The sequence below is a fragment of the Ceratotherium simum genome, chromosome 22 (genome assembly GCF_057802395.1).
Source record: "Ceratotherium simum simum isolate JZ-2026a chromosome 22, ASM5780239v1, whole genome shotgun sequence".
Lineage (NCBI taxonomy): Eukaryota > Metazoa > Chordata > Mammalia > Perissodactyla > Rhinocerotidae > Ceratotherium > Ceratotherium simum.
The window spans coordinates 4,796,359-4,824,016 of NC_141921.1; the positions used below are offsets into that span (position 1 = coordinate 4,796,359).

Sequence of the window (27,658 nt, forward strand, 5' to 3'; positions counted from 1 at the left end):
ACCTGTGCAGGTGGAGACAGGGAGAGGCGCCAAGGAGGCCACAGAAAGCACGGAAGTGTCACGGAGAGGGGCGTGGCCTACAGTGATGGGCCAGACAAGGATCCCAGAGAGATCTCGGTGCCTTCAGGCTCCCCGGGGAACCAAAGGCCTGCAGCAGACGAGGCCCTCCTGCCCTGGCAGGAGGGGCAGGCTTTGGCGACCTCTCAACTAGCCCACCGTGACCAGGCTGCGCGCAGGCCCTGGGGTCGGCCTGGCCTGGGTTCAAGGCTGTTCCACAATTAACTTGTGTGACCTCAGGGCAAGCTGCTCAACCTCTGTGGGCCTCAGTTTCCTCCTCTGTAAAAATGAGATTATAGGGCCGGCCCGGTGGCGTAGCGGTTAAGTTCGTGCACTCCACTTCAGCGGCCCAGGGTTTGCAGGTTCGGATCCCGGGTGTACACCCACGCACCACTTGTCAAGCTATGCTGTGGTGGCATTCCATATAAAGTAGAGGAAGATGGGCACGGATGTTAGCCCAGGGCCAATCTTCCTCAGCAAAAAAAAAAAAAAAAAAAAGAGGAGGATTGGCAACAGATGTTAGCTCAGGGCTAATCTTCCTCACAAAAAGAAAGGAGGGGGGATTATAATACCTACCTACAAGGGTCATCATGGGGATGAAATTAAGCATGATCAAGTGTTTAAAGCTACCAGCACATGCCTACTTTATGGCCAACATTTATCGAGCACTTACCGTTGGCATTATGAAGCTGAGTGTGGCTTCCTACAGAAATATAGCTGAGAGAAACCCAAACACAGTTCAAACCAGGCTGTTTACATAGTCCTTTCTCACCATGAGTCCGCCAGAACCTGGCGGGGAAGGGACCAGACTCTCAGCCCATGGAGAGGGTCTGTGAGAATTCAAAAAGCCAGCGAGAGTGGAGCAGGGAGTCCAGCCCAGCGTGAGAATGCAAAGCCCGCTATCCCCCACTCCCTCCCTACCTCTCCCCAGGGCGGTGGGGACTGGAAGGTAGGCCCCGAGGGGGCAGGGAGAGCAGCCCTCGGCCCAGGGCCGGCCAGGCCCCAGGAAAGGCCCGGTTGTCTGAGCCAGGCCCCTCTGAGTATGTGAGGGAGCTGCCTACACTGGATGATCTGTCCTCACAAAGGTGGCTCCAGCCTCTCAGAGAGACCAGGACGGCCTCTGGTGGTTTCCCCACCAGCCAGGCAGAGCATCTGTCAACACCCTAAACTCGCCCTCAGGCCTATTCCCTACCTTCCTCCCAAAAAGGCTCGGAGGCAGCCTGCCTGCACACGCACACAGGCACACAGACCACACACGCACCGGGAGCCAAAATGCAAACAGAGCTAAGGAACCAAATAAGGGAGGAGAGGATTATGTTAGGAATCCAGTTGCACAAAGATGCTGCCATAGAGAACTGCATTTGGCCTTGAGATTCGCAGCAGACAAGGCAAAAAAGGGTAGCAGTGGGTACCAAACTCTTAGGCAAAAAGAGGGAGCACTCGTCCATGAAGCCAGCGTGAGGGCTGGGAGACAGAGGACACTAGCGAGCTGTTCCACGGGCTTCCGATTGTCACGTAACATCAAATCATATCCTCATCCTAGAAGATAAATAATGGTCCCCAGTGCCCTATACAAACATCCTCATTTTACTTCTAGCTACAGGGTGTATTGGCACTTAATATTTTCCAAGATTTTGAAGTGGGAAAGGTAGAGAATTAAACCAATATTTTTTTATTAAGCATCTCCTATATGCCATTCATTTGGTTAACATTTATTGAACACCTACTCTATATCAAGTTCTATGCTAGGAGCTCTCATGTGCATCATCTCAGAAATTCTCATATCTACCCTGTGAGGCATTGTTATTCTACCCATTTTACTGATGAGCAAACCAAGGCTGAGAACCGGTACATCGCTTCTGAGCACCTGGGAAGTGGTGGAGTTTAAGGCAATCCCAGACCCACCAGCCAAAGTCCACGTTTACACCACTACAGCACTTCCATAGGCCTTGGAGATGGGGAAGATGGAAGAAATTCTTCCCATCTGAGACTCAGAGAGAGGAAGCAAACTACCCCAAGTCACACAGCCAGTCAGTGACCAAGGAGAGAAGAGAGGCCAGGGCCCTGAGTCCCAGTTCAGAGCCCACAGCCTGGTGCAGGCTGATCAGGCAGTGGGCATTCCCTCCTGACGGCCAGCTCTTGTGCTCTCCCAGGATGGAGAGAGAGGGATGGGGGGCCCTCCCACCTTCTAATCCTGCCCTACGCCCCAAATCTAGTGAGGAAGGGAGGTGGGGTAGGGACATGACTGAAACTCTGAGCTAAGGACAAGCGTTCTTCAGTCCGGCCCCATCTCTCCTTTGGAAGAAGAGCTTTACGGGGCATTTCAGTTCCGTGCCTTCCTATAAAGCTGAATATAAATGGAACTGTTATCATCCCCAGGAGACTTTGGACAAGTTATTTTACCTCTCTATGCCTCAGTTTCCTCATCTGTCAAATGGGGATAATGAAAGAACCTGGGGTTATAGTAAGGATTATAAAAGACAATGAACCCCACAGGATGGCTATAATCAAAATCACAGAAAATAACAAGTGTTGGCGAGGATGTAGAGAAAAAGGAGCTCTCATATCAAATCATTATGTTGTACGTCTAAAACTAATATAATGTTGTATGTCAATTATACCTCAATAAAAAATAAAATAAAATAAGAATTTGAAAAAAAAGGAATTCTTGGGGCCAGCCCCGTGTTAAGTGCACCCACTCCACTGCTGGCGGCCTGGGTTCGGATCCCCACGCACCTCTCCTCAGGCCATGCTGTGGCGGCATCCCACATAAAGTGGAGGAAGATGGGCATGGATGTTAGCTCAGGGCCAATCTTCCTCAGCAAAAAAAAAAAAAAAGAGGAGGATTGGCATGGATGTTAGCTCAGGGCTGATCTTCCTCACAAAAAAAACAAAAAGGAATTCTCGTACATTGAGCCACTGTGAAAAACAGTTTGATGGTTCCTCAAAAAGTTGAGCATAGAAATACCATATGACTCAGAATTCCAATTCTAGGTATATACCCAAGAGAATTGAAAATAGGTACCCAAACAAGTACATATAATACATGTTCACAGCAGCACGATTCACAAAAGCCAAAAGGTGGAAACAACCCAAATGTCCATCAACAGATAAATGGATCAACAGACTGTCGTGTATCCATATAATGGAATATTAGTCAGACATAAAAAGGAATGAAGTATTGACACATGCTAAAACAAGGATGAACTTCAAAAACATTATGCCAGGTGAAATAAGCCAGACACAAATGGTCACATTTTGCATGGTTCCACTCATGAACTGTCCAGAACAGGTAAATCCATAGAGACAGAAAGCAGAGTGGTGGTGGCCAGGGGCCGGGGAGAGGAGGGATGGGGAGAAACTGCTCAATAGGTGAGGAGTTTTACTTTGGAAGATGGAAATGTTTGGCAAGTAGACAGAGGTGGTGGTTGCACAACACTGTGAATGTACTAAATGCCACTGAATTGCTTACTTTAAAATGGTGAATTGTATCTTACATGAATTTCACCTTGATAAATTACCTTTTTTAATCTTCTTTTTTATCTTTAATTTTTTATTTTTTTTCTGAGGAAGATTGTCCTTGAGCTAACATCTCTGCCAATCTTTCTCTATTTTGTATGTGGGTTGCCGCCACAGCATGGCTGACAAGTGGTGTAGGTCTGCTCCTGGGACCCGAACCTGCAAAGCTGGGCCGCTGAAGCGGAGTGTGCCAAACTTAACCACTACACCATGGGGCCAGCCCCTCTTTTTTAACCTTGAGAAAGAACATTTTAGACACATATCAGGTAAGTCTGCTAATTTAAATTAAATTAAATGTAAAATGCCAACCACACTAAAAAAATGTTGGAAGCAGAGGGTTTAGCATGGTACCTGGCGTGTCGCAAAAACAGTAGGTTTTATTATTAGCTCTCCGGGCCTCAGTTTCCTCATCTGTCAAATGGGGCATTTAACTGGATAGTCTCCAAGGCTCTTTCCAACCATGAAAGGGTTTGGCTGATGGGAGGAACTCCTCAACAAGGTCCACGAGGCCTGAGCAGAACGCCCCGCCAACCTCCAGTCTTGCTCACACCACGTGCCCCAGCCACACTGGCTTCCTCCCACTGCCGGGCCTCTTCTCGTGCCATCCCTTCTGGCTAGAGCACTCTTCCGTCTCCTCTTCTCCTCTGCAATGCCTACTCATCCCTCAGCTCCAGCCTCTCTTGCCCATCCTCGTGCTCCTGCCGCCATGTCCCTTCCCTCTGTATGAACAACAACGTTCATTTAATCGAGGGATTATTTGGTTGACACCAGACCAGAAGATCCACCAGGCAGGAGCCCTCTCTCTCTACTCCTGGTCTCCATGGGCCCAGCACAGGGCCTGGCTCTTTGTGGACCAAATGCATGAGTTCATTCAGTGGGTCCCCAATGCCCACCAGTGTCACCCCCTGTAGGCAGGGAGAACACAGGCCATGAGGTCAGGCGACAGTCCCCTCTAAAGGACCCATTTCCTTCCTGCCCCCTCACCCCATTCTAGAACAAAAAGCCTAAATATCACCTGCCTGCCTCCACCCCCAAGGGTAAAAATAACCTTGTCTGAAATCTGACACTTACCCTCAGCAGGGTCATCGTGAGAACTCCCCCTGCCCCACTGTGGAGCCTGCCCAGGCCAGAGGGGGAGGAGAGGCATTTCCTGAATGCTTTCCCATTTGTATCCCATCTGACCCATGGGCACGCCCATTTGAGATGTTATCATTGGCGAGGTACACAGGGGACCTGAGGCCAGAGATGTCTCAAGGCCTGTCCAAGGTCCCCCTGCCTGAACCACAGAGCCGGACTGAAACACATCCATCTACACTGCATCTCTACGCCTCCATCTACACTACAGCCCTCTCCTCCACCGTGACAGTGATTACAAGTGCCTGCTTGTATGGATGGGGAAACTGAAGCACAGGGGGCTCTCTGTCCAAGGTCTTAAGTAAAAGGGCCTGGAGTCAGGCAGACCTCAGGTAAGTTACGGAGAAGTTGAGGACAAATACCCCCACCCCATCTCCATCCACAAGTAGTGTGAGGATTAAAGGAGATCCCAAAACTAAAGGTGCCCACTAACTGCGAAGTGCTGTGCACATGCGAGGGAGCCTCGGTTCAAGGAGGCCAGAGAGGAGGGAGCAGTTGGCTGGACCGGGACTTGTCTTTCCTAAACCACCACGGACTCCAGCAGCCTTGGTTTCCCACTATCAGGAAATGGAAACGTGGAGAAGGGAGGCAGCGTGGGACGGTAGGTTCTGGAGTCAGGTGGGCTGCACGTGAATCCCAGACCTACCCTCAGAAGAGCACTCGGGCAACTTGCTTCTCCCCCACCCAGTTATTCACATGTTCATCAACAACAGAGCACCTCCCAGGGACCAGATTCCTCCTCTGTAAAGTGAGATTAATAAGTACTTTGCAGAGTGGTCCTGAGGAGCAAAGGAGGGAGAAAGTGCTTTGTAAATTGCAGTGGTTCTGCCCTCCTTTTATTCCAGCACCTCTCCAGAGTCTGAGTAGGGCCTGTGTGGACAAGCCTGAGTGGGTCCCCGCCCCCACAGCGCCAGGGTCTAGGTGGGAAGACAGACGTGAGAAAGGGGTTACTTAGGAGATGCTGTTACACCAAGAGGAGGCAGGGCCTGTGGGAGTGCGTGGGAACCTGCAGGTGAAGGACTGGCTGTGTGGGCCGGGGGCTCAAATTACCCTCAGCAGACAACCACCCCCCCACCTCTCTGTACTGTTTGGGCGCTGTCCCGGCCTATGCCCCAGAACCAACGACCGATGCCACGAGAGCAAGTGTTTTAATCTCTCTGGCCCCAGCTTCCTCATTTATAAAATTGAGAGGGCAGGTGTGCAGGGAAACTGAGAACAATGGCTCTCCCTCGCTTAAGGATTTAACATGTGCCAGGCACTGTGCAAAGCACCTTCCACGCGTTCTTTCTTTCAATCTTCACACAGCCCTAACAGTTGGATGTTGTTATCACTCCCATTTTACAGATGGGAAACAGAGGCTCAGAGAGGGTAAGTAACTTGCACATTCACACCCCCCCCATCACACAGCCAGTGAAGGGCAGACCTGGAGCCTGAACCAAGCCTGTTTAACTCAAAGGCTGAGGCTGCTCGGCCACTTTGCTGTAACTGCCCCTCTGGTCTGACAGGCAAGACGGTCACAGCTGCATCCCAGGCATCTGTGCCAGGCATGGGCCCTCCCTCACCCACACATGCTAGGCCGGGACCCACACAGGGAAGCCCCCCTCCCTGTCTGCCCTCACATCCTCTGCCGGAAAGGGATGGTAGCCGTACCTCCTCCCAGCACAGTCCAGGGTCAAGGCACTTGCCCCACTGGATGCTCAAGGCCCAGCAGCCTGTGAGGGGGTGAGGTGGCCACCCCCAGCGAGGAAACTGCAGGCTCTCTGGCCTGAACATTGCGCTTTGTAAACCCTCAGCTCCCAGGAGTGTGAAGAAGCCTCAAGGTCAGCTAGATATGCCCCTCTCAGGTGCAGGAATCTCAGCCACCACACCCCCTCCAGTGGCTGTCCAGCATGAGCCTGCACGCTGCCAGAGACAGGGGGCTCGCTCCCGTCTCAGATAGACCCTTGCACTGGGGAGCAGGGCTGCCCGTCAGAGTTCTTCCATTTAGAGCCCCCCCTCCGCCTGCTGACAGCTGCCTCCCTGTGGCCTCCTACCTTGGGGCTGTTTGCCACCCCCCACCCCCTACCTCCCGCAGACCCCATAAAGAGGCAGGAGGGATCTGAACGCAGGCAGGCTAACCCCAAGTGCAATTGGCCCCGCTATTTTGCCTCTCAGGGGAGCCCCTCTGATAGCACCTGGCCCAGAACCCACATTCACAGGTAGCACCCCCATGCTGGAGCTCCTGGCAGTGGGGGGGGCCCTTCAGGAATTGTGAAGAACAGGCCCAGCCTCTCTCCTCATCATGCCCTCCCTGCCAGACAGCCAAGGCTGCTGCCTCACACTGCCTGGGGGTCACCACGGCAACGGGCGCCAGGCACCGGGCCAGGCCCAGCCATCCTGCCAGCAACCCCATTTACCGTGGAGCTGGGGACGCCAGCTACAGGCTTCACCAGTCCCCTCTAGGAGGGCAAGGGAGAGAGAAGGAGAAGACGGAAGTGGGCAGGAGCGAGAGGGTACAGAGAGAAAGAAGGGAAAGAGAGGGAGGGAAAAGAGAGAGAGAGACTAGAAAAACCATGAGGCCAAAGAATGGAGGCTGGTAGAACAGAGCAAGAAGAGAGGACTCTCTCTCTCTCTCCCTCTCTCTCTCTTTCTCTCCCTCTCCCTCTCTCTCTCTCTCAGCAGGAAAGGGCCCCCTCCCAGCCTCCAGCCTGCGGCACACATTCCTCAGGCCTGAGCTGCACTCAGCCCTGCAGGATCCTGGCCACAGCAGGGACTTCCTGCCCCAGGAAGCTGGTCCCCCCGGTGGCCCCTTCAAGGCCCCTCCTGCTGAGGATGATGTCCTGCCCTCCCCAGCAGGTGGGGCCCCTTCCCCAAAATTCTCAGGCAGCACCTCCCTTCTTGTCCCCAGCACGCCCTGAGGCCCCAGACCCCCCCAGTGCTCCTGCCCACCCAGGCTGTCTTCCTTCCCACCTCACCCAGCTTCCCCTCGCACAGCACACTGACTTTTTCTCCCCCCAAGTGTTGAAGAAACCACTCCCAAGCCAGCAGAACTCCATCCATGAAACGCATTCCCTTACACTGTGTGTGAAGTGGACCAGGCCTCAGAACGAGGCCTAGCGAGGGGACACCAATCCTCGAGGGGCTGCTTCCAAGGCCTCGAGTCTCCAGGGCCAAGGGTGAGACCCAGAGCTGGGCCCGGCCTGGTCTCTGGCAGGGGCCGCTGGGCTGAGCAGGTGCACCAGCAGTTCTCCACTGGGCACTCTCCACGCGCCGGTGCTGCCCTCAGCCTTGCGCTCTCTGTGCAAGAGCCCTGTCCTCATCCCTTCCCCACCATGTGCCCCACACCGCCTCGGAGGAATTCGAGTCCACCTTGAGAAAGGTTTGTTGAAGAAATGACGAGCAGGGCAGAGAGAGAAGGAAACAAACAGGAAGGCACAGGGGGCCGGCAGGAAGGTGGCCGTAAGGCCCAGCAGACACAGGTGGTGTTGGAATCCCAGCCCCGCCTCTGTCTCCCTGGTTAACCTTAAGCCATTTACTTAAGCCACTCTGAACCTCACTTTCCACATCTATAAAATGGGAATAATTATGTCATAGAGAGGATGCAATGAGATTCTATGTGCAAGGTGCTTAGAACAAGATCTGACCTGTCGAAAGTGCTCGAAAAGTGTCAGCTCTTCATGTTGTTAAAAGCGAGGCATTGTTGAACAACACAGGAAATTGTCCTTGCCAGAAGGGCCTGCACAGGTCCCTGGGGGTAAGAGATGCCCACCATGATGGGCCAGGCGGCCTTTCCAGAGCCCATGCCAAGCTGCAGAGAAGCTCCCAGCCACAGCAGGGTCAGACAGGCCCCGTTTTAGCCCTGTTCTGTGACAGTCACTACCTGGGACATAACATCTGTCTACCACCAGGGCTTCACTTCCGCCATGAATCAAGATGTTGAACAGGACAGAGTCTGTGGCGCTCCACGGAGCGCTCCCACAGATGTCCACACACAGTCTAACCACACTCGACAACTGCCGGGCCCTGAAAGGCTTAAGACCTCTCACAAAGGAAATGGCTTCTTGGAATAGAAGGTGGCGGTCACTAGAAACCAGCTCGGGCTCACTGGGAACAAGGCATTCCAGGTGCAAGGGAAGACATCACTGGGGCAGGAATAGACATCTTTTGCATAATTTGCATAATTTGCATTTGCATAGACCCAGAACATTGTAAGTGTTTAGTGAACTCGTGTTAAATTGAACCTGGGAGGTGTCTCCAGGGGAGTACCACATTTGTCTGCTCTGTTCAGCATGTGATCAAACGGTCTGAATGAAGACACACGCGGTCATAGGTGGCCACCTGAAACACTGTAACTAAGGCCAAGCGGATGAAAATAAACAAGATTCATGGTATCCACCTGCATTTAAGTTTTTCTGAGGCCCTCACTTTGCTTTAAGTTGTATGCGTGCTGGGTGGCTCTAGCTTAAGGGTTGTTGATGCAAAAACGGCCTCATGATTTCATCAGTCCGCAAGCTCAACAGTGACAATCCCTCTATAACCAAATGGGCACCCTGTGGCTGCTCAAGGCTTCTGCTGTAGGGACGGGTGGGGACATGTTCAGGGCAAGGACAATTCAGTGGCAGGGAGGAGACAGCCTCCAGCTGGGGTATGGCAGGCAGCATGAGGCCCAGCCCTGTGAGAGGGGACAAGGAGTGGTACAGGATGGGCAGCATGCCATAGGAGGGACAATGACGGGCCAGTCTACATGTGGCCTGGGTGACAGGCTTCTGGCTGCAAATCCGAGGGCTGGGTGGGTCAGAGGACACGAAGGGTCCTTTTAAGGTGTAAAACCAAGACGAGGCGGAGTGGATAAGGTTAGAATGAGGCCAGTTCCGGCTGGGGATCAACATCATTCACTCCTTCAAGGTGCTGGGAATCCAGCGTTGAATAAGACACAGACTCTTCTCTTACAATAAACAACGGAACAAGACGATTTCAGAGAGTGAAAGAGCTAAAGGAAGGAAGAAGGGGCAGAGGTGATAGAGAAGGTGGTGGACGGGGAGGAGCTAATCTAGGTTGGGTGATCAAGATCTGAATGAACGACAAGAAGGAGCAACTGTGCAAGACTCTGGGGGTGCAGGGTTCCAGGCAGGGAACAGAGCGTATGAAGATCCCAAGGAGGGACGGGGACGAGCTTGGCTGCCACAGGAACAGCAGGGCAGCCAGGGTGGCCAGAGCAGTGTCAGGGCACGGGAGGAAATGCAGTCAGGGGAACAGACAGGGCCCATGTCGCCCAAAGCCCTAGTAGGTCCCAGTGGAGTTTGGATTTTACTCCAGTGTGATGGGAAGAACTGGAGGCTATAAGTGGAACGGGAGGTGATCTGACCTGCATTTTAAGATCACCATGCTGTTGCGTGGGGGTGGATTTCAGGGTGGGAAGAAGCAGGGCGACTCCCCAGTGAGCCACTGCAGTCCAAGGAGAGACAACGGAGCTTGGGCTGTGCTAGTAACATGGAGACACAGAGATGATGGACCCAGGGAGCGTTCGGGAGGTGGGGCCAGCACGACTTGCTGAGGGATTACACGTCTGAGCAAGAGAGAAAAGGAGGGCGCAGGGAGGACCCAGGCTGTGGACAAATGGCTGGTGGATGGCGGTGCTGGCTACAAGCTGGTAACCAACTACATGCTTACGAGCTGGGGGAGACCCGAGGAGAAAGGAGTAGGGGCGGACTCAAGCATTTTTAGTGACTGTCCAAGTTTAGAGCTCACTGGAGAAGAGGCTGCACCAGGGGACATTTTAAGACCCACAGGACCCTGCAACCTTGCAGTCAGTCAGAGAGGCTGCCAACTCTTCTCTACTCCTCCCTGTGACGGGTCACGGCTAAGCCCCTCTCCTTGAATCCGGGTCAGCCAGAGTGACATTTCAACTGGTGTCTTCTGAGACCAGATCACGAGGAGCCTGGCAGCTTGCACCCAGGCCTCTCGGAAGGCCTGCTGTGGTGGAGGCGGCTGCCAGGTGGGAAGTCTGACTACTGGAGACCGTCATATGGAAAAGGCTCAGAATGACAGTCCCAGCTGGGCCCAACCTTCCAGCCATTCCCGCCAAGGGGCCAGATACCAGTGAAGCCATCTTGGACTTCCTAGTCCAGCCCATCCGCCAGCTGGTACCAAGTAACCTCCATCAACACCACGTGGAGCAGAAGAGTCACCCAGCCAAGCCCTGCCCAAGTTCCAGACTCACAAAATCTCATGATAGAATAAAATGATTCTCGTTTTAAGCCACTAAATTTGGGGGTAGTTTGTCACTCAGCCACGGTAACTAGAACAGACCTCATCTAAGGAGAGAGCGAAGACAGAGCTATTTAGAGGCAAGGTGGGAAGGAGAAGCCTGCACAGGAGCCTGAGAAGGAGGTCTGGGCAAGGTGGGAGGAGCACCAGGAGGGGGTGGATCTCCAGGAGGAGGGGCGCCTGCCGGTCCCGGGGTGCCGAGTGGTCAAGGCAGATGGGGAGAGAAGCCATAAGGAGCCGGAGTCCAGTCACATGGGATCAGGCAAAGGATGAGAAGTAAGAAGTGGAAGCAGGTACCACAGAAAACTCTTCCAGAGATTTTCGTGGGAAAGGGAAGCAAAGAAACAGAGAAGAGTTGGAAGGGGGCGGGGGGGGGTGGGGTTTGTTCGCCTAGAGACAGGGAGATATTAGAGCTCATCTGTAGCTAATGGGACGGAGCCAGTAGGAGAGGGGTCCCCCTGAGCTGGAGAGCTGCCTACAGGACAAGGACTGCCCAAGAACTGCCCAAGAAAACGCTCGAAGATCCTTTTTAGAAATCTGTGGCTCAACAACAACAACAAACACATAGATAGAGAGATTAGATTGGCGGTTACCAGAGGTGAGGGGGGACGGGAGGAGGGCAAAGGAGTAAAAGGGCGCATGTGTATGGTAACATACATTGATTAGTCTTTGGGTGATGAACATGATGTAGTCTACACAGAAATCGAAATATAATGATGTACACCTGAAATTTATATAATGTTATAAACCAATGTTACCTCAATAAAAAAATAAATAAAAGTAAAAAAAAAAAAAGAAATCTTTGGCTGCCATGCATGGTCCACCTACTGTGTGCCAGGCCTAGTCCTTCGGGGTCCTTTGATTCTCAACTCCACTCTGAAGCAGGAGTCCTCATTTTATAGATGAGGAAAAGGAAACTCCGACAGGGAACAGGGAAAGATCCACCAGAGGACACGGGGCCAGTAAAAGGCAGAGGGGAGGGCCGGCCCCGTGGCTTAGCGGTTAAGTGCGTGCGCTCCGATGCAGGCTGCCCGGGTTCGGATCCCGGGCGCGCACAGACGCACTGCTTCTCCGGCCATGCTGAGGCCGCGTCCCACATACAACAACTAGAAGAATGTGCAACTATGACTTACAACTATCGCTTGGGGCTTTAGGGGAAAAATAAATTAATTAAAAAAAAAAATTTAAAAAAAAAAAAAAAAAGGCAGAGGGGAGCTTGGACGTGGGGTCTTCTGACTCCAGAGCCTGGCAGGGGTGCTGCAGGGGGGGTGCCAGCCCAGGAGGGACATCAGGTCACCCAGCCCACGGGACTTCTGAGACAGAGCCTGGCACTTTGGAGACCCTCTGTCAATTGCCTCCCGCTCCTGCTTTCCAGCTGATATGGAGAAAGAGCTGGAAGGGGGGTGGCCTCTAACAAGTCCGTGCCACCTGGGCTGCGGTGATCTGGGCCCCAGCCACCCCCTTCACCCTACTGCGGCCCGGCCACAGGGCCCAGAAGGCCCTCCTAGCCTCCTGTCAGCCGGGCTGAGAACCAGTCTGCATAGCAAGACACACCTTCTCTGAGCCAGGCTGTCGAGGTTCTTTTTTCTTCAAAAGCAAGAGTGGGTGGGAACCAGATAAGCTCAGAGTCGCAGGAGGCCTTCAGGGTGGAGTGGGGGTGGAAGGCTGCCGGGAAGCCATGCTGTGCTTGCCTCACCCCTTGCCCCAGAGGCATTTAATCCTTGGGCCCCCTCCTCTCTCCAGCTGCCTTTCCCACCCACACGCCACTGCTCTCCAAGCCTGTAGGCACGCCATTCAATCTCTTAAAACTTGTCTTCTCTGTGTAAATGCCAGTGTGGTGCTACCCTGCTTGGCACAAAGCAGGCTCAAGAGACAGGGACCATTACAATCTCCACATCCCCATGTTACAGATGAGGAAACCGAGACTGGGAAAGGGGTAGCCACTAGCCCAGAACCAGCCGGAGTCTTCTGACTCCAGACCACCCATCTTTCCCTCCCACAGCTCACGGGGGCAGTAGCCCCGAGAAGAAGGAGAGGAGCTAGGTCTTCCCACGCCCTAAGGAACCAAATGGAAATTGAGACCCACCTGGTTGCTCAGCCCTGGCATGTGCTGGAAACCTGAAGCTGCTTTAGGAAAGCCTAAGGGCCACTCCCCTTCCTGACCTCTGACCGGTTTCCGGGCCTGGGAGCAGGGGCACACCTGGCCAGGACACGCCCCCAGGGTTGATCACTGCCTGTTCTAGAGGTCACAAATAAGACGGATGCCGCGGAGTGGAGAGGCCCATCTGGAGTGACGGGCCTCTTGGGGCCACAGCGGAGGCACTGCAGCCAGCCTGCCGACTCGCTGGGCTTCTGAACAACCAGACCTGGGCAAGCAGGTGCAAGCGCTTCCTAGACTGGAAGTGGGTGCACACGTGCGGGGATAAGAAACACCTTGAGGACGGGGACCAGGTCTCACGTCTCTGGAGTCCCAGCGTCTCACTATCATTTTGTTCCAGCTTTACTGAAATATGATTGACAAATAAAAATTGCATAGATTTAGGTTGCACAACATGATGTTTTGGTACACGTATACATTGTGGAAAGACTACCACAATCAAGCTAGTTAACGCATCATCACCTTACAGGTACCCTTTGGGGGGATCGGGTGAGAACACTTGAGATCTACTCTCTTAGCAAATTTCAAGTATGCAATTCATTGCTACTAACTGTAGTCACCATGCTGTACACTAGGTCTCCAGAATAAGTCCAGAAAGTTGGTATCCTCTGACCAGCATCTTCCCTGTCCCCCCACCCCCCACTATAATTTTTTGAGCACGTACCATGTTCCGGGCCTTTATATACATTATATAACAGCTTTGTATCCAGAACATCATGAATCTTCCCCAAAGCCCCGTGACGACGGTTATCCCTCCCGCACAGAGAGGGGGACGGAGCCCCAGGCTGTCGGGAGGAGGCGCCTGAGGCATTCTGCTACAAGTGGGGGAGCTGGGGCTTTCCTTTTCCCACCACCAAAGCTCTTCATACTCACTGGGCTTCCTCTCCAACAGAGATGCCAACACTGAATGTCTACCGACATTAATCTACTAACGTCTGATTTGCTGAGGGCAAATGATTACTATGAAGAAGCCCCAGGCAGGATGCACAATTACAGGGACGAGGGGGCCCGCGAGGGACTCCTCAAGAGGCCACTGTCAAATTCTCTCACCATTCCTCATGGAACGGGCTCTTTCCCACATCTCACACACGGGTGCCTCCGCCGGGACCAGCTTCCTAACCTGGAGAGGCTGCCAAGGCCCAGCTAACCCATCACCTCCTCCAGGGAGCCTGCCCTGCTCTTCATAGGCTGGTGAGGGGCCTCCTGTGGGCTTCCCTCTGTCACAGCCTAGCCACACCGTGTTGTTATCATTGGTTTGTACCTATTCTGTCTCCCCATCACCCTGGGGGCACCTGAGGACGGGTCCAGTCTGACTCAGCCCTGTGTCCCCAAAGTGTTGGGCTCTGGTCCTTTCCATCACTGCCCTGACGCCACCTCCTACCCGCAAGGAGGCTGCTCCTGGGGAATGACAGGAGCACGTGGGCCCACAGCCAGGGAGCTGGCAGAGGAGCAGCCGGCAGCACCATCTGTTCCTGAGCCACAGGACAGCGCACGCACAAGGCAGAGGTGTCGGTTCTCGGCTCAGCCAGGTCGGTCCAGGACAAGGAGAAGAGCCACAGCCCCAGAGCCCCTGCCGGCTGCAGCCTGAGCTCAGATAAGACTGGATTCTCTAACCAGCTCAAAGGGACTCAATGGCAGAGCCTGGTTTTCTTATCTGTAAAGCCGGATGAATTCCAGCACCTTGCAGAGCTGTTGGGAAGTTTAAATATGCCTGACACTTAGTAGGTACTCAACAAAAAGCTAGCTTCCACCATCTCATCTGACCATCCGACCCCGTCACTGACCACTGAGGAAACTGACGGTAGTCCTTAGATGGCACTGCCTCTTATTATTATTACTGTTCACAGCACTTAGCACAGATTGTCATCGTGTATTTATCTGACCACCTTTTCACTTGTCTCCCCCATGAGCTGTCAGCCCCACACAGCAGCCTGGGCTGATCACCGTGTACTCAGCCCCTGACACACGCTAATCCCTGCAGAGGGAACAACTGAAGTCTGTACCACATCCTGAGGAAATGCCATTATTTCTGGGGGCAGATAGGACGGGCACTCAAAGGGGAACTGATGGCTGAGCCAGGTTTTGAAGGATGAAGAAGAGTCCTCCAGACAGACTAAGAACACTAAGGGTGTGCCCATGGCTGAGACTGGGGTTCGCATGTAGATCCTGAACAGGCTGAAGCTAGATGTCTGAGTCTCACCTCTTCCTCCAGGAAGCCTTCTGGGACCACTTCAGCCCCCGCACCGAGCTCCCATAGTCATTCATTCATTCAGTAGTTTTTGCACTCCTACTATATGACAGGCACGTCATTTTACGTCTATGGGTCTCCCCTCTTCCACCACACAGCGGGGTCTCAAGGGAGCCGGGCCCCTGCCTTTTACCGTCAGGACCAACCTCAAGGCGGGGCACAAACCCTTCACAAACATGCAGTCCACCAGGATGTCAAGGCTGGCGGGGACCTCAGGGAGCACCCAGAGAGGGGGAGCACCTGGCCCGAGGTGACATGTGAGCAATGGGGTGGAGACAAGATTCTAATCCAGGGGTGGCCAACGCTGTGCCCTAAACCTCCCCACACTCTGGGCGAGACCCCTAATGAGGTGGGGGCTGGAGTGAGGAGGAGCCCCTCCAGCGTCCTCAGGTTCAAGGGGAAGCAGTGGGATCACCACTGGGATCAGGAGCAGCACACAGGGCTGTGGTGCGTGAACACGTGCACGGACGCTCACAGCTGTTTCTGGTCGTCCACCACCCTGTGGGCAGCACCACCCGGGTGCAGGGCTTCTCAGAGGAACTGGAACGAACAGCCCAGCACCATTTCCAGAGTAAATAAGGTTCCCAGGCCCCCCAGGAGCTGCCCTGGACTGGGCTAGAACTCAGGCTGAGCAGACGCCCCCAGGCCCCAGCCCCACTAGTGTCCCGGCAAGTCCCCGCCAGCCCAGGGGTGCGGGACTCAGGGCCCGGTACAGAGGATGCCTTGGACGGGGAAGGAGAAGGGTCTCCATTGAGAGAGGCAAGGACTGAGGCAGGACAGAGAGACCTTTCCAGCGCCATGGGACAGGCACTCAGCGCTCCTGCAGCCCCCGCCCTCCCGGGCCTGGCAGCAGAGTCACCTCCTCACTCACTCATTCATGCCCCCGCACATGCTGGGTACCCAGTGCTAGGAAAGAACCAGAACCACCTGGCTCCAAAATGCTCACTGTCTGCAGTGCCACAGGAGATCGACATGGGCCCCAAGCCCTGTGAAGTGGGGCTTGTGGGTTATCTGAGGCCTCCTTCTGTTCCCAGTTTAACCTGGCTTTTTTGTCCCCAGTGAAGAGAGTTTGGTGAGTTTTTTTGGTTTGCTTACTTTCCATTAAAAACAACTTCGGTAACAGCCAGGAAAACGGTCCCCAACCCTCCTGTATCCCTAGGGAACTAAGGGAATTCAGGAGGAAACAATGGGAGGCCAAGGGGATCCGCCAAGCAGGTGATGGTCCAAAGGTGGCAGTCAAGGCCAGAGTGTCACCCATGTCACCTCGGGGGCCCAATTTACACACCCCACACCCACCTCCACTCCCAGACCCAGGGTAGGGGAGTGGCAGCGTGGGGAAGCAGAATCTTGGCTGGGGTCTGGGTTGGGATGTGTGGGTCGGAATGTGCCACTCTGGGCTTTCATTGGGCTGAGCCTCAGGTACCCTAAAGGCTCAAACTCAGGAGCCAGACTGCCCGAGTTCAAATCCCAGCTCAGCCACTTCCTCCCATGTGATCCTGGGCAAGTCCTCAAACTTGCTGAGCCTCAGTTTCCTCATCTGGGATATGGGGACGATAACTGTCCCGACCTCAAGGAGAAATGAACGAGTTACTATATGCAAAGCGTTTGGTACGGTGCCTAGCGCAGTCAGTACTACATAAGGATTTGCCACTATTGTTATCTCTGTAAAAGGGTGATAATGATATGTCACTCCCCCACCACCTTCTCCCTAATTAGTGATGAGGGTGAATGGGAAAAGAGTCACCAAGGGTTAAAGACGACAGGGCACAAGAGAAGACACAGACAGCCCCACTTGGAAGATGCTCTCTGCCCTGCGCTCAGGGGACGGGGGCAAGAGGTCCTCTGCTCAGATCCCACCCTCAGCCCAGTCATTCATTAGGCACCCCTGGGGCGCTGGGCACACCAAGAGCAGCCTTGGGGAACTCAATGGCTGGTGGGACAGGCAGACGTGCAAGTCCACCACCCAAGCCAGTGTGAGAAGGGCTAACACAGAGGCTTGCCATGCCCCAAAAAACGGGGAAGGTTTTCCAGAGGAGGCAGCAGCTGAGCTGGGATCTGAGGGCTGGGAGGGAACTTTCCAGGGGGTGTTAGCAGGGGCGGGGCCAGCTGGGGGTCACTCTAGCAGAAAGCAGAGTCTGTAGGACAGCACGGAGCAGAGGACGGAGGCGGCAGGTGGCAGGCAGCTCAGTGCAAAATGAGGAGGGTGAGGCGGGCAGGAGCAGATTAGCAAGGTCCTGTTGTATCAGCTCAGGAATGTGAAGGTTACACTGAAGGCGGCCCTCTGAGCAGGTGAGGAACAGCCGCATTTACCTTGGAGAAGCATCCCTCCAGCGAAGGGGGCCTGGAGGCAGGTGGACCTGGGGCAGGGCAGCAGGGAGGAGAAGGCGCCCTGGGCCCAGCGAGGGGCTGAGGCCTGAGCCGAGTGGAGGCCATGCAGATGGACGGAGGCGATGGATAAGAGATTTCTTTACTTGCCTTGGCCCCCTTTTAAAAAGGCTTTTCCCGAAAACATCCCCAGAGGACACCCACTCTACACCCAGCACAACCCCTGCCAGTCTGTCCTGAACCCTTCTCCCTCCACCAGATCAAAAGCCCCCGCCAGGCACCGCTGAGCACTTGGGTCTGTCCCTGCCTCGGCATCTAATCTCTGCTCCAGAGTCCCTGTTAAGAGGTTCCAGGGAAAAGTTCTCTGCAAGGTCACCTTGCAGGACACTTTCCCAACAGCCCTCGCTCTGTCCTGCACTTGCCCTTCCAAAGAGGTTACTGTCCCCGAGCAACCCCGGCTTCGCCCCATCACACTCACTCACTCACTCGCACACCCCCAGCCCTGTAACTTCTGTCAGCTCCGTGGCCTTCCAGCCCTGAACTCAGAGAGTTAAACACCACGGAGCCACAGAGCTCAGACGTCCAGCAGAAACACGCACAGAACTCAGTGGGGAGAAACACACATCCCAGAATAGAATTCCAGACGCAAAGAACTTGCCGACAATGATTCCACTCAACACAGCCAGCCCTCGGGGGAGCCAACGGTCCCTGGGGCGTGTTTGGGGATTGTTGCTTATAATAACCCAGCCCAGGGGTTCTTCGAATTCTCCTTCCAAAGAGAGCTAGAAGATGGCCCGTGGGAAATGAGAGAGAAGACGTAGAACTTCTCACTTAAAAAGGAAACTTCAGTCCTCTCTCGGGATCCCAGCCTCCAGCTCCCTCCCCTTTGCGTCTCATCCGCCCCCCGCCCACCCTCCATACCCTTCGCAGGTGAGTTCCGACATTCTGGATCATCGCTGCCACTGCTGCTGCCGCTGCAGAGGCCTCGCTAGCTGGCCGCACCGATGGCAATGCCCTCCGAGAGACGCTGGTCACCTGAGCAACAGCCAGGATCCGGCTCCAAATGAAGCCCGCCCCACCTCCACTCCTCCTCCTGAGCCCCTGCCCCGGAGCCCAGCTGTTATCACCGAGGCCGACTCTGCTCAAACTGCCCTCTGCCCCTCTTCTCCCGGAGCCCCTGCACGGAAGGCTCCTGTGCCCGCCTGGTGGAGAGGGGGGAGAGAGGCTGCCAGCTGGGCCACAGCTACGTCAGGGGGCCCAGTACCTGCCCACTGGGCACCTCGCCAGACACTCACTTCACTTCCAGCCACAACCAAACTTAGTCACCCCCACTTCCAACCCCTGACATCCTCCCCATGGGGTCTCTTGGCTCTGGGGTCACTCCCAGGGGCTGGGAGGCTCCAGTTTCCCCGCCCCAGCCAGCCAGACTGGCAAAAGGAGCACCAGGTTTCCATCCGTCCACAAGGGGTCAGGCCGGAAGGTGGCAGGGGGCCAGGGAGCTGCCGGCAGCATCCCAGAGAAATAGCAGACCCACCTGCTAGGACTCTTCACCCTTGGGAGCGCTGCCCGCCTGCCTCACCGTGCCAGGACCACATCCAGCAGCTGCTGCCAGGACGGGGCACACTCCCACACTTCCTTAAAAAAGGCGGCACAACTTTTCTACAAGCGGCACCTGCCAAATCCCACCCCATCGGCTCCACAGGGTTCAGCCCCCTGGGCACCCACCCCAGCCCCTCTGTAGCCACCACTGACTGAGAGATCACCAGGATATCCCTTCTCCCTCTCTCTTCTGCAAGAGGCTTAGCGAGGAGGCCTTGACACTCACACTGGATTTCTCAAGACAGGGCAATAAAATAAAGTGCTTGGTGGTTAAGGGAAGAAGGCAGGGGGAGACCCAGGCAGGGGAGCTGGGACAGACAAGCGCATCAGGAATAATAACGAGCACCTCGCAATAACTGAGCACCTACTGTGTGCCAGGCCTCATGCTGGGCCTCATTCCAACCCCACTGGAAGGGCCCTTGGGGAGGGCAGGTGACATGCCCCAGGTGGCACAGCTATTGCGTGCAGAGCTGTGCTGGCACAGAGGTCAGCCTGATTCTGAGGCCTCTGCCCTTTCCTCTGCCCCTCATTGCCTCTAGTTCACTCACCACATACCTAATAATGTCTCCTCTTGGGCGTAAGACCCCTGGGTTCTGGGCCTGGTTCTTTCACTAATGTGCTGTGTGACTTTGGGCAAGTTCCATCCTCTCTCTGGGCCTCCCTGATCTAGGACTGAAGAACTCTAATGTCCATCCCTGTGAGCTCAGGCCTTCCCCTCAAAGAGTTTATGGTCTGTCAGCAGTTCAGTGTCTACAAAGGAGAAATTAAAGTCACACCTTAAAGACTCAAGATGGTCCAAGGATGGCACTGAAGGTTGGAGCAATCTGGGGGGCTTCCTGGAGGAGGTAGTGCTAGAGCTGGCCTGAAGACTGAATGGGTTTGGATAGGCTGAGAAGAGGGATGAGGTGGCAGGCCTAACAAGAACAGAACAGGATGCAGTCATAGGCAGTGAGGATCCCCATCTTGCAGAAAAAAGCTGGGAACCTGTTGAGGAAGGCCTCGAATGCCAGGCAACAGGGCTTAGGCATCAAGAAGGCTCCGAGAATGAAGAATATGCTCGACGTAATAAAAGCCATGTGAAACGAACAGGACAGGTGTCAAGAGACCTCCCTGGACTGGTCAGGAAAATAGCCAGCTCATTTCGCTGGATCCCCAGTCTCACTGGATCCAGGCAGGCGACCAGGAGAATTTCAGGGTCCTCACAATGCAGATGAAGGAATGGGAACCCAAAGAGTTTCTGGTCCCCAACCCTCCCTCTCTCCAGACACCTGTAATGTCTCAGACTCACTGGCCTCAGTCTAGTCTCCTATTTTACGGATGGGTACACTGAGGCCCAGGAATGAAAAGTGAGCCACCCAAAGTCACACAGTGAGGAAGTTGTTTGGAATCTCCACTCCTGACCTCAAGTCTAGAGCCCTGTCCACCCCACCCCACAACAAGGCATAAAATACAAGAGGCTTCAGTTAGACTTATGAGAGGACTTCCAGCAAGGTTAAATCAATATTACCATCAGGAACAAGCAACAGAGGGCTAGATCTTTCTGCAAGGGCCCTTCCAGCCCACAAAGTTCTCTCTCCTCTCTGCTATTTATTACAGAACTGACTCTTGTGTCTCTTCAGCAGTTCTCTTTGGTCTGTCACTCCAATGAAGATTTCCATGGATATCTGCCTCCCCTTTCCAACTCACCTGGGAGCCCCCTGAGGGCTGAGACCACATCTTACTCACCTCTGTGCCCCTCCCCGCCAGCCCCCAGACCAGGGCCCTAATGCAGGAAACAGGAAACACACCCGGATGAATCACAGTCCTGGAAAGGCGGATCAGGAAGAGGTCTTAAGTGACAGCTAGGTCAGTGGTTCTCAAACTTCAGCCTGCATCAGCATCACCCAGAGGGCTTGTTAAAATATAGATTGCTAGACCCCATCTCCAGCAGAGCCCAAGAATTTGCATTTCTAACAAAATCCCCAGTGATGCTGATGCTGCTGGTCCAGGGACCACACTCTGAGAATCAGCGAGCTAGGCCAGCCTCCCATTTTAAAGCCGGGGAGAATGAGGCCCAGAGATTCTAAAGGCAGCTCTTGACAGGATATTACTGTCATCATCGTCATCACTGTCACTGTCAATGCAGCTCTTCTCATGTGCCCAGCACTGTATGTGCATTACCACCTTGGGCCTCGCCCTAAGAGGAAGGAACTATGATGATTATTCTCCTACAGAGAAAAAAGCAGAGGCAAAGAGTCATTTGTCCAAAATCATGCAGTTGATAAGAGTTAGCACCAGGATTTGAACCCTGATCTAAGTCCAGAGCCCACAAGTTTAACTCCACCGGACATAACCTGCTCACAGGTTATGTTGACCAAGGAATTCTCGAGATGTTCTCAAATCCAATAGGTGTGGGATGAGCTTGTGATGCCCTCAGCCCGAAGGCCTGGTCCTCGAGTGGGCCTCTGGGGAGTCCCACGTCTGCAGAAAGCCTGCCTCTCAAGCCCTGTGAACCCAGGGTATTTTCTCCTGCAAACATTTCTTTTCCACATTACATCTTTCATCTGTCCCCACTGACGGGGACTTCCTGGCTGGAGGACGAATGTCTGTGTTAATTCTGCAGGTCTGTGTCCCAGCTCTATCTCCCCACTCGGAGACAAAACATGATGAAGTAATCTCCATGTATACACCACAGTGATACTGGGTTGTCACTGTCAGGCATGGGTCTGTCTCCTCTGTCAGACTGGGACCTCGTCTGAGTCATCTGAGTCCTCAGCACAGGGTCGGCCCAGAGCAAGGGTTTAGTGACTAAGTGATGCAGGAATGAATGAAGGAAGGAATGAGTGAATGGGTATAGGGGCAAATGAGGGAAGGAATGAGTGAATAAATAACCAAATTCCCAGGAATTCTCTCTGCTGGGTCTTTCAGCCTTCCCAGATAGGACCACAGACTCTCTGGGCAGGAGGGGACCTTGGACATCATCCCCTCCAACTCCTACTTTCAGCGCTGTCCCAGCTGAACCCCTTCACGGGCCAGAACCTATGGCTCTCCCCTCCCCACATACACACCTACCATCCCAGCCTCCACTTACATACCTCCAAGATTGAGGAGCTCACTCCATCTAAGCTGCCTATACAATTAAAGGGTCTTGACCGTGGCTTTGGGTCACCCAGAACAAGGCTGCTCCCCTGGCCTGTGACAGCTGGCCAGAGTTTCCCACTGTTCCCTCACACACCTGGGGTTTCCTCTGTTCTTGCTGTTGACTCCACCCTGATGCCCTCCAATAACTCTCCATCCAAACCCTGCCCCACCCTCTCACCCCGCATCAAGGCTGGGTTCAAATGGCACCACCTCCAGGACATCTTCTGAGCTCTCTGAAATGGAAATTACATCCTCCTCCTCTGTACCTCTGTCCCCCCCACACACAGACACAGAAACATACACACTTCACAACCTTTATCTCTCTCTCTCACACTGCTTTTCTCTTAAATTTGGCTGATTTGTGCTAATTTCTCCTTCTTGACCTTGAACCAGCTGGTAGCAGGGATGGAGTCAATTCATCAGAGCATCCTGCCCCCCTCCCACCAAACACCCAGGGCCTTGGACAGAGTAGATGCTCAGTAAGCGTCCAGAGAATGAAGGAATGAGCGACTGAATGGGAAAGAACAGGGGACCGTGTGAGAGAATGGAAGTGAATACACGTGTAAACGAAGGATCAGATGAACGAATGAATGCAAGAACGTCCTCATCCTCCCCTGCTCTCCAAGCTAAACACTCCCAGTTCCTTCTGGGGGCCCCTTGGCCTTAGGATGGCAGAATAAAGGAAGCTGTGGGATAAATGGCAGGGGGGACAGAAGGGAGCAAAGAAGGAAGTGGGGTAGTGATACCAGCAAGAGAGGAAGTAGAGGTGACCTCAACGTTGCTTCAAGGCCGGGCCCCCCTCAGAACCGCAGCCCTTTGTGGAGAACTGGGCCAGGAGACCAGTGAGAAGATGGTTCAATGGTCCAGGGGAAAGAAGACACAGCTTGGTGGGGATGGAGAGGAGGGAACCCCAACGAGTCATGGAGGCCAGATTCAGGATGCACGAGCAGAGTACTGGACCTGTCCAGCCAGCCCTGAACTCCACCCTGCCTAGCAGATCAAACATGGCCCCCCTCCTCGTCTCTCACCATCTCCTCGTCTCTCACCATCTCCTCTTGTGTAGGCCGGAACACCCTCCTTGGCCCAACTGCTGGGGGTCTAGGCCCAGCCTGACTTCCCTGATTGGGCCCATGCCAGGGAGTTGCTCACAACACTGTCTGGTGCTTCCCCGCTCTCCGCCCCCCTCCCCCGCCCCCCACACATCCCAGTGAGTCAGCGTTGGCTGCACCCTCTGACTGTGAGTCTTGTGCCCTTAGGCCCTCCCCAGGGACAGCCAACCCTTCCTAGGGAGAGGCCCGCCCATCCCAGCTCAAATCCCGGGGTGCTTTAGGCCCCAGCCTGCCTGAGCAAGAGTGCGCCGGGCACCACCTGGCTTGTCTGGAGCCCAGTCCCGGGTGGAGGCGGGTCTGCCTAGGGAGGGTGATGGGGCCGGGGAGGAGCCAGCCGCAGGCGGATCCAGGGAACGCGGCCCTTCGGAGACAGAGAGATGGGGGAGGGGCCGCGGGCGGCGGAGTCTTACCGAAGTGGTGGGACAGTCTAGACCCAACAGCTTGCAGGGTCTGGCCAGGGAGCCTGCTGGGGACGTCGGAGAAGCGGATCCGCGGGGAGAGGCTCAGTAACGGGCACCTGAGGTCCCAGGGCGGAGCCTGATGGGGGAGCCTGCGGGGGCTGGAGGGAGGCGCGGGAAGCTGCCGGGCAGAGGCACAGGGGCAGCGGCCGGCCAGTTTCTGGACGATTCTGTCCCCTCCCCTCCCCTCTCCAGCACGGATGGGGCGGCCGGGGCTGCGGAGCCTGCGGATCACAAGGGCCAGGGCACCCGGGCCGGTGCCAGACACCCTGCCCCGCGAGGCAGCGCCGGGCAGAGGCGGAAACGCAGCTGGCTGGACCGGCCGGGTCCACGTGGAGCTGGGCGGGCGCCTCCCTGTTATTGCGGAACCAGCCGCTCACAGCCTCTCAATAAGTAATACTTGCTATTCATTCACACCTTTATTGACCACCTACTATGTGCCAAACACTGAACTGGGCGCTGGGATGAGGTTCTGACCAGGACACACTGTCCTTGCCTTTAGGGTATTGATAGAAAAAAATAACAATGAACAGGTCAGAAAAGAACAAAGAATGAATACTCCATGATCTCTTCACTCGGAGAGAATCGTTGTTAATATTCGGGGTATGAGTTTCCAGCTAGACCAGAGCTGACAGACGTAAACAGACTGACAGGGAGAGAGAGAGGCCCCCTCCCGCACTGTGTGTATGTACAGGTTAAGTTATGTAATATGATAGCATGTGAAATATATGATAGATGAGATGATCATAGGCATGAAGGAGCCGCCTGGAAAACTCTCCATCAGTGCTCATGTTTGGGATACAGGCTCATCTGGCAAACTCAGAAGGGACCTGACAAAGGATGGTGGTGGTCTCTGAAAGAAAGGGTATCACGGCCGGAGGAGTTTGGCAGTAGGCGTGCATTCCACACCAGGATGGGGAGGCTGGGGGGTCAGTCAGCCCAGGCACCTCATGGAAGCTGGTACTTGAACTCATCCTGCCCCAGCCCCTCTGGAGAGGAAAGGGCAGTCTGAACAAAGAGAGACACCCTGCTGAGCTGGCCACACCTGGGGCGCCAGCAGCCTCCTGTGGGGACCTCTGGCTGGCCAACAAGCTGGGGCACTTCCCCTTGTCCCTTTGCCTCAGCCATGCTGTCAGAGCACCCTAAGGGTGGGAGGTCAGGGCGGGAACGATGGGCACCCCCTGCACGGGGCTTTGGCACAGCCTGGACAGTAACAGGAGACTGCCTCTGGCTCAGCCAGCAGCATTGGCGCAGGAGCCTCGGCTCAGCAGAGCCCCAGGTGTCAGCCACAGCAAATGACACAGAGACTGCTTTCTGAGTGCAGGTGACACACGTGCGGGGACACCCAGAAACATATGGGACAGGTGGACTTTGCAGGGAAGGGGAATTCCCACACTGACAGGATGGCTCTGGGCTGGCATAAACCATGGTTTAATTTTAATGTGACACTATTTGTAATCAAACAGTGAACCCTGGAGATATTCAGGTTATCTAAAAAAAGTGACCGTATACTATTTTGCAATCTGCTTTTTTTCTCTCAACAATTATCATAAATATCTTTTCATAATTTTCATTGCTACACAGTATTTTTCCTTATGGATCCACTCAAATTTATTTAACTGATCTCTTTCTTTTTGTTTATAGCTTTTTTGAGATATTATTACTTACAATAAATTGCACATATTTAAAGTATACAATTTGATGAGTTTTGACATGTGTGTCTGTGTGTGTGTGTATCTTTGTGAAAACATCACCACACAGTCAACATAATGAATTTATTCATCACCCCCAAAGTTTCCTTAATGGCCCCATGTAATCTCTCCCTTGAGTCCCACACTGCCCCCTCCCTCACATCCCCAGGCAAAAAATAATCTGCCTTTTGTCACTCCAGGTCAGTTAACATTTTCTAGAATTCTATATAAATAGAATCATACATCAGCATAATTCATATATATTGTTGCACATATCAATAATTGCTGCTTTTGATTGATTTATTTTATTTATTATTATATTATTTATTATTATTTTATTTACTTATATAGAATGCCATCATATGGATATACGACAATTTGGTTATTCATTCACCTATTGACGGGCTTTAGGTTGTTTCTAGTCACTGGCTATTATACAAATGAAACTGGTATGAACATTCATGTTCAAATCTATGTGTGGACACACACTTTCATTTCTCTTAGGTAAATACCTACAAGTGGAACAGGCAGATCCTATGATAGATTACATTTAACATTTTTTAAACTCAAAATGTTTACAACGTGGCGGTGTCATTTCACATTCCCAGTAGCAGTGTGTGTGAATTCTGGTTCCTGAGCGCTTGGTCTGCTCAGTCAGTGTAATCTTGGTCCTTTTAGTGGATTCATAGTGGTATATCATTGTGGGTTTGATTTATATTTTCCTGTTTATTAATGTTATTAAGCATCTTTTTGTATACTTATTTGCTATGATCTGTGTATCTTCTTTGGTAAAACGTCTTCAAATCTTTCCCAAGTTTCCCAAATTTTTAAAAAATCCAATTTTTTTTAAATTGGATTGTTTGTCTTCTTATTTGAGTCATAAGAGTTCTTTATATGGCAAAAAGAATTGAAAGCAGGCTCTCCAAGAGACATTTGTACACCCATGTTCATAGCAGCATTAGTCACAATAGGCAAAATGTGGAAGCAACCCAAATATCCATCGACTGATGAATGAATAAACAAAATGTGGTATATCCATACAGTGGAATATTATTCAGCTTTAAAAAGGAAGGAAAATCTAACACATGCTACAACATGGATGAACCTTGAAGACATTATGCGAAGTGAAATAAGTCAGTCACAGAAGGACAAATACTGTATAATTTTACAATATGAGGTTTACCTAGAGTAGTCAAATTCATAGAAACAGAAAGTAGAACGGGGGTTGCCAGGGGCTGGAGGAAGGGGTAAATTAGGAGTTGTTTAATGGATATAGAGTTTAAGTTTTGCAAGAAGAAAAATTTCTGGATATTGGTTGAACAACAATGTGAATATACTTACTACTGAACTGTACACTTAAAAATGGTTAAGATGGTAAATTTTGTTATTTCATCACAAAATTTTTAAAAATAAAAGAGTTCTTTCCATATCTGAATACAAGTCTTCTGTTGCAGATATATTTTGCAAATATTTTCTCCAAGTCTGTAGCTCATCTTTTTATTTTCATAATAGTGTCTTTTGAAGAACAAATTTTTAAAATTATGATAAAGTCCAATTTATCAATTTTTTACTTTATAGCATAGGCTTTTTATGTCCTATTTAAGAAATCTTTGCCAAATCCAAGGTCACTAAGATTTTCTTTTGTGCTTTCTTCTAGAAAGTTTATAGTTTTAGCTTTTACATTTAGACTACAATCTATCTCGTTTGTTGTTGTTTTTTTTTTAGTGAGGAAGATTGGCCCTGAGCTAACATCTGTTGCCAATCCTTTTCTTTTCGCTTGAGGAAGATTGTTGCTGAGCTAACATTTGTGCCAATCTTCCTTTACTTTATATGTGGGACGCCACCACAGCATGGCTTGATGAACAGTGCACAGGTCCACGCCCAGGATCCGAACCTGTGAACTCCGGGCCACCGAAGCAGAGTGCGTGAACGTAATCACTACACCAGGGCCAGGATCCTATTTCAAGTTAATTTTTATATTTGGTGTGAGGTAA

At 52.9% G+C, this 27,658-nt stretch overlaps 1 protein-coding gene across 5 annotated transcripts in view; it reads right to left on the reverse strand.

Annotated features, from left to right (window-relative positions):
• The window catches only part of ACOT11 (acyl-CoA thioesterase 11), a 49,499-nt gene extending 25,296 nt beyond the window's left edge, over positions 1 to 24,203 (reverse strand). Inside the window, exon 1 of one of the 5 annotated variants that reach the window (XM_087445875.1) lies at positions 23,926 to 24,203. Coding sequence is in view for 4 of the 5 variants with exons in the window: in XM_087445874.1 (XP_087302000.1) it covers positions 18,609 to 18,641 (33 nt within the window). In the remaining variant the exon portion in view is untranslated. Of the gene's footprint in view, positions 1 to 18,608; positions 18,662 to 23,434; positions 23,511 to 23,925 lie in introns of those variants that run through there. The other 4 variants (XM_087445872.1, XM_087445874.1, XM_087445871.1 and 1 more) reach the window with 4 other exon arrangements.
• Positions 24,204 to 27,658: the final 3,455 nt, after the last annotated feature.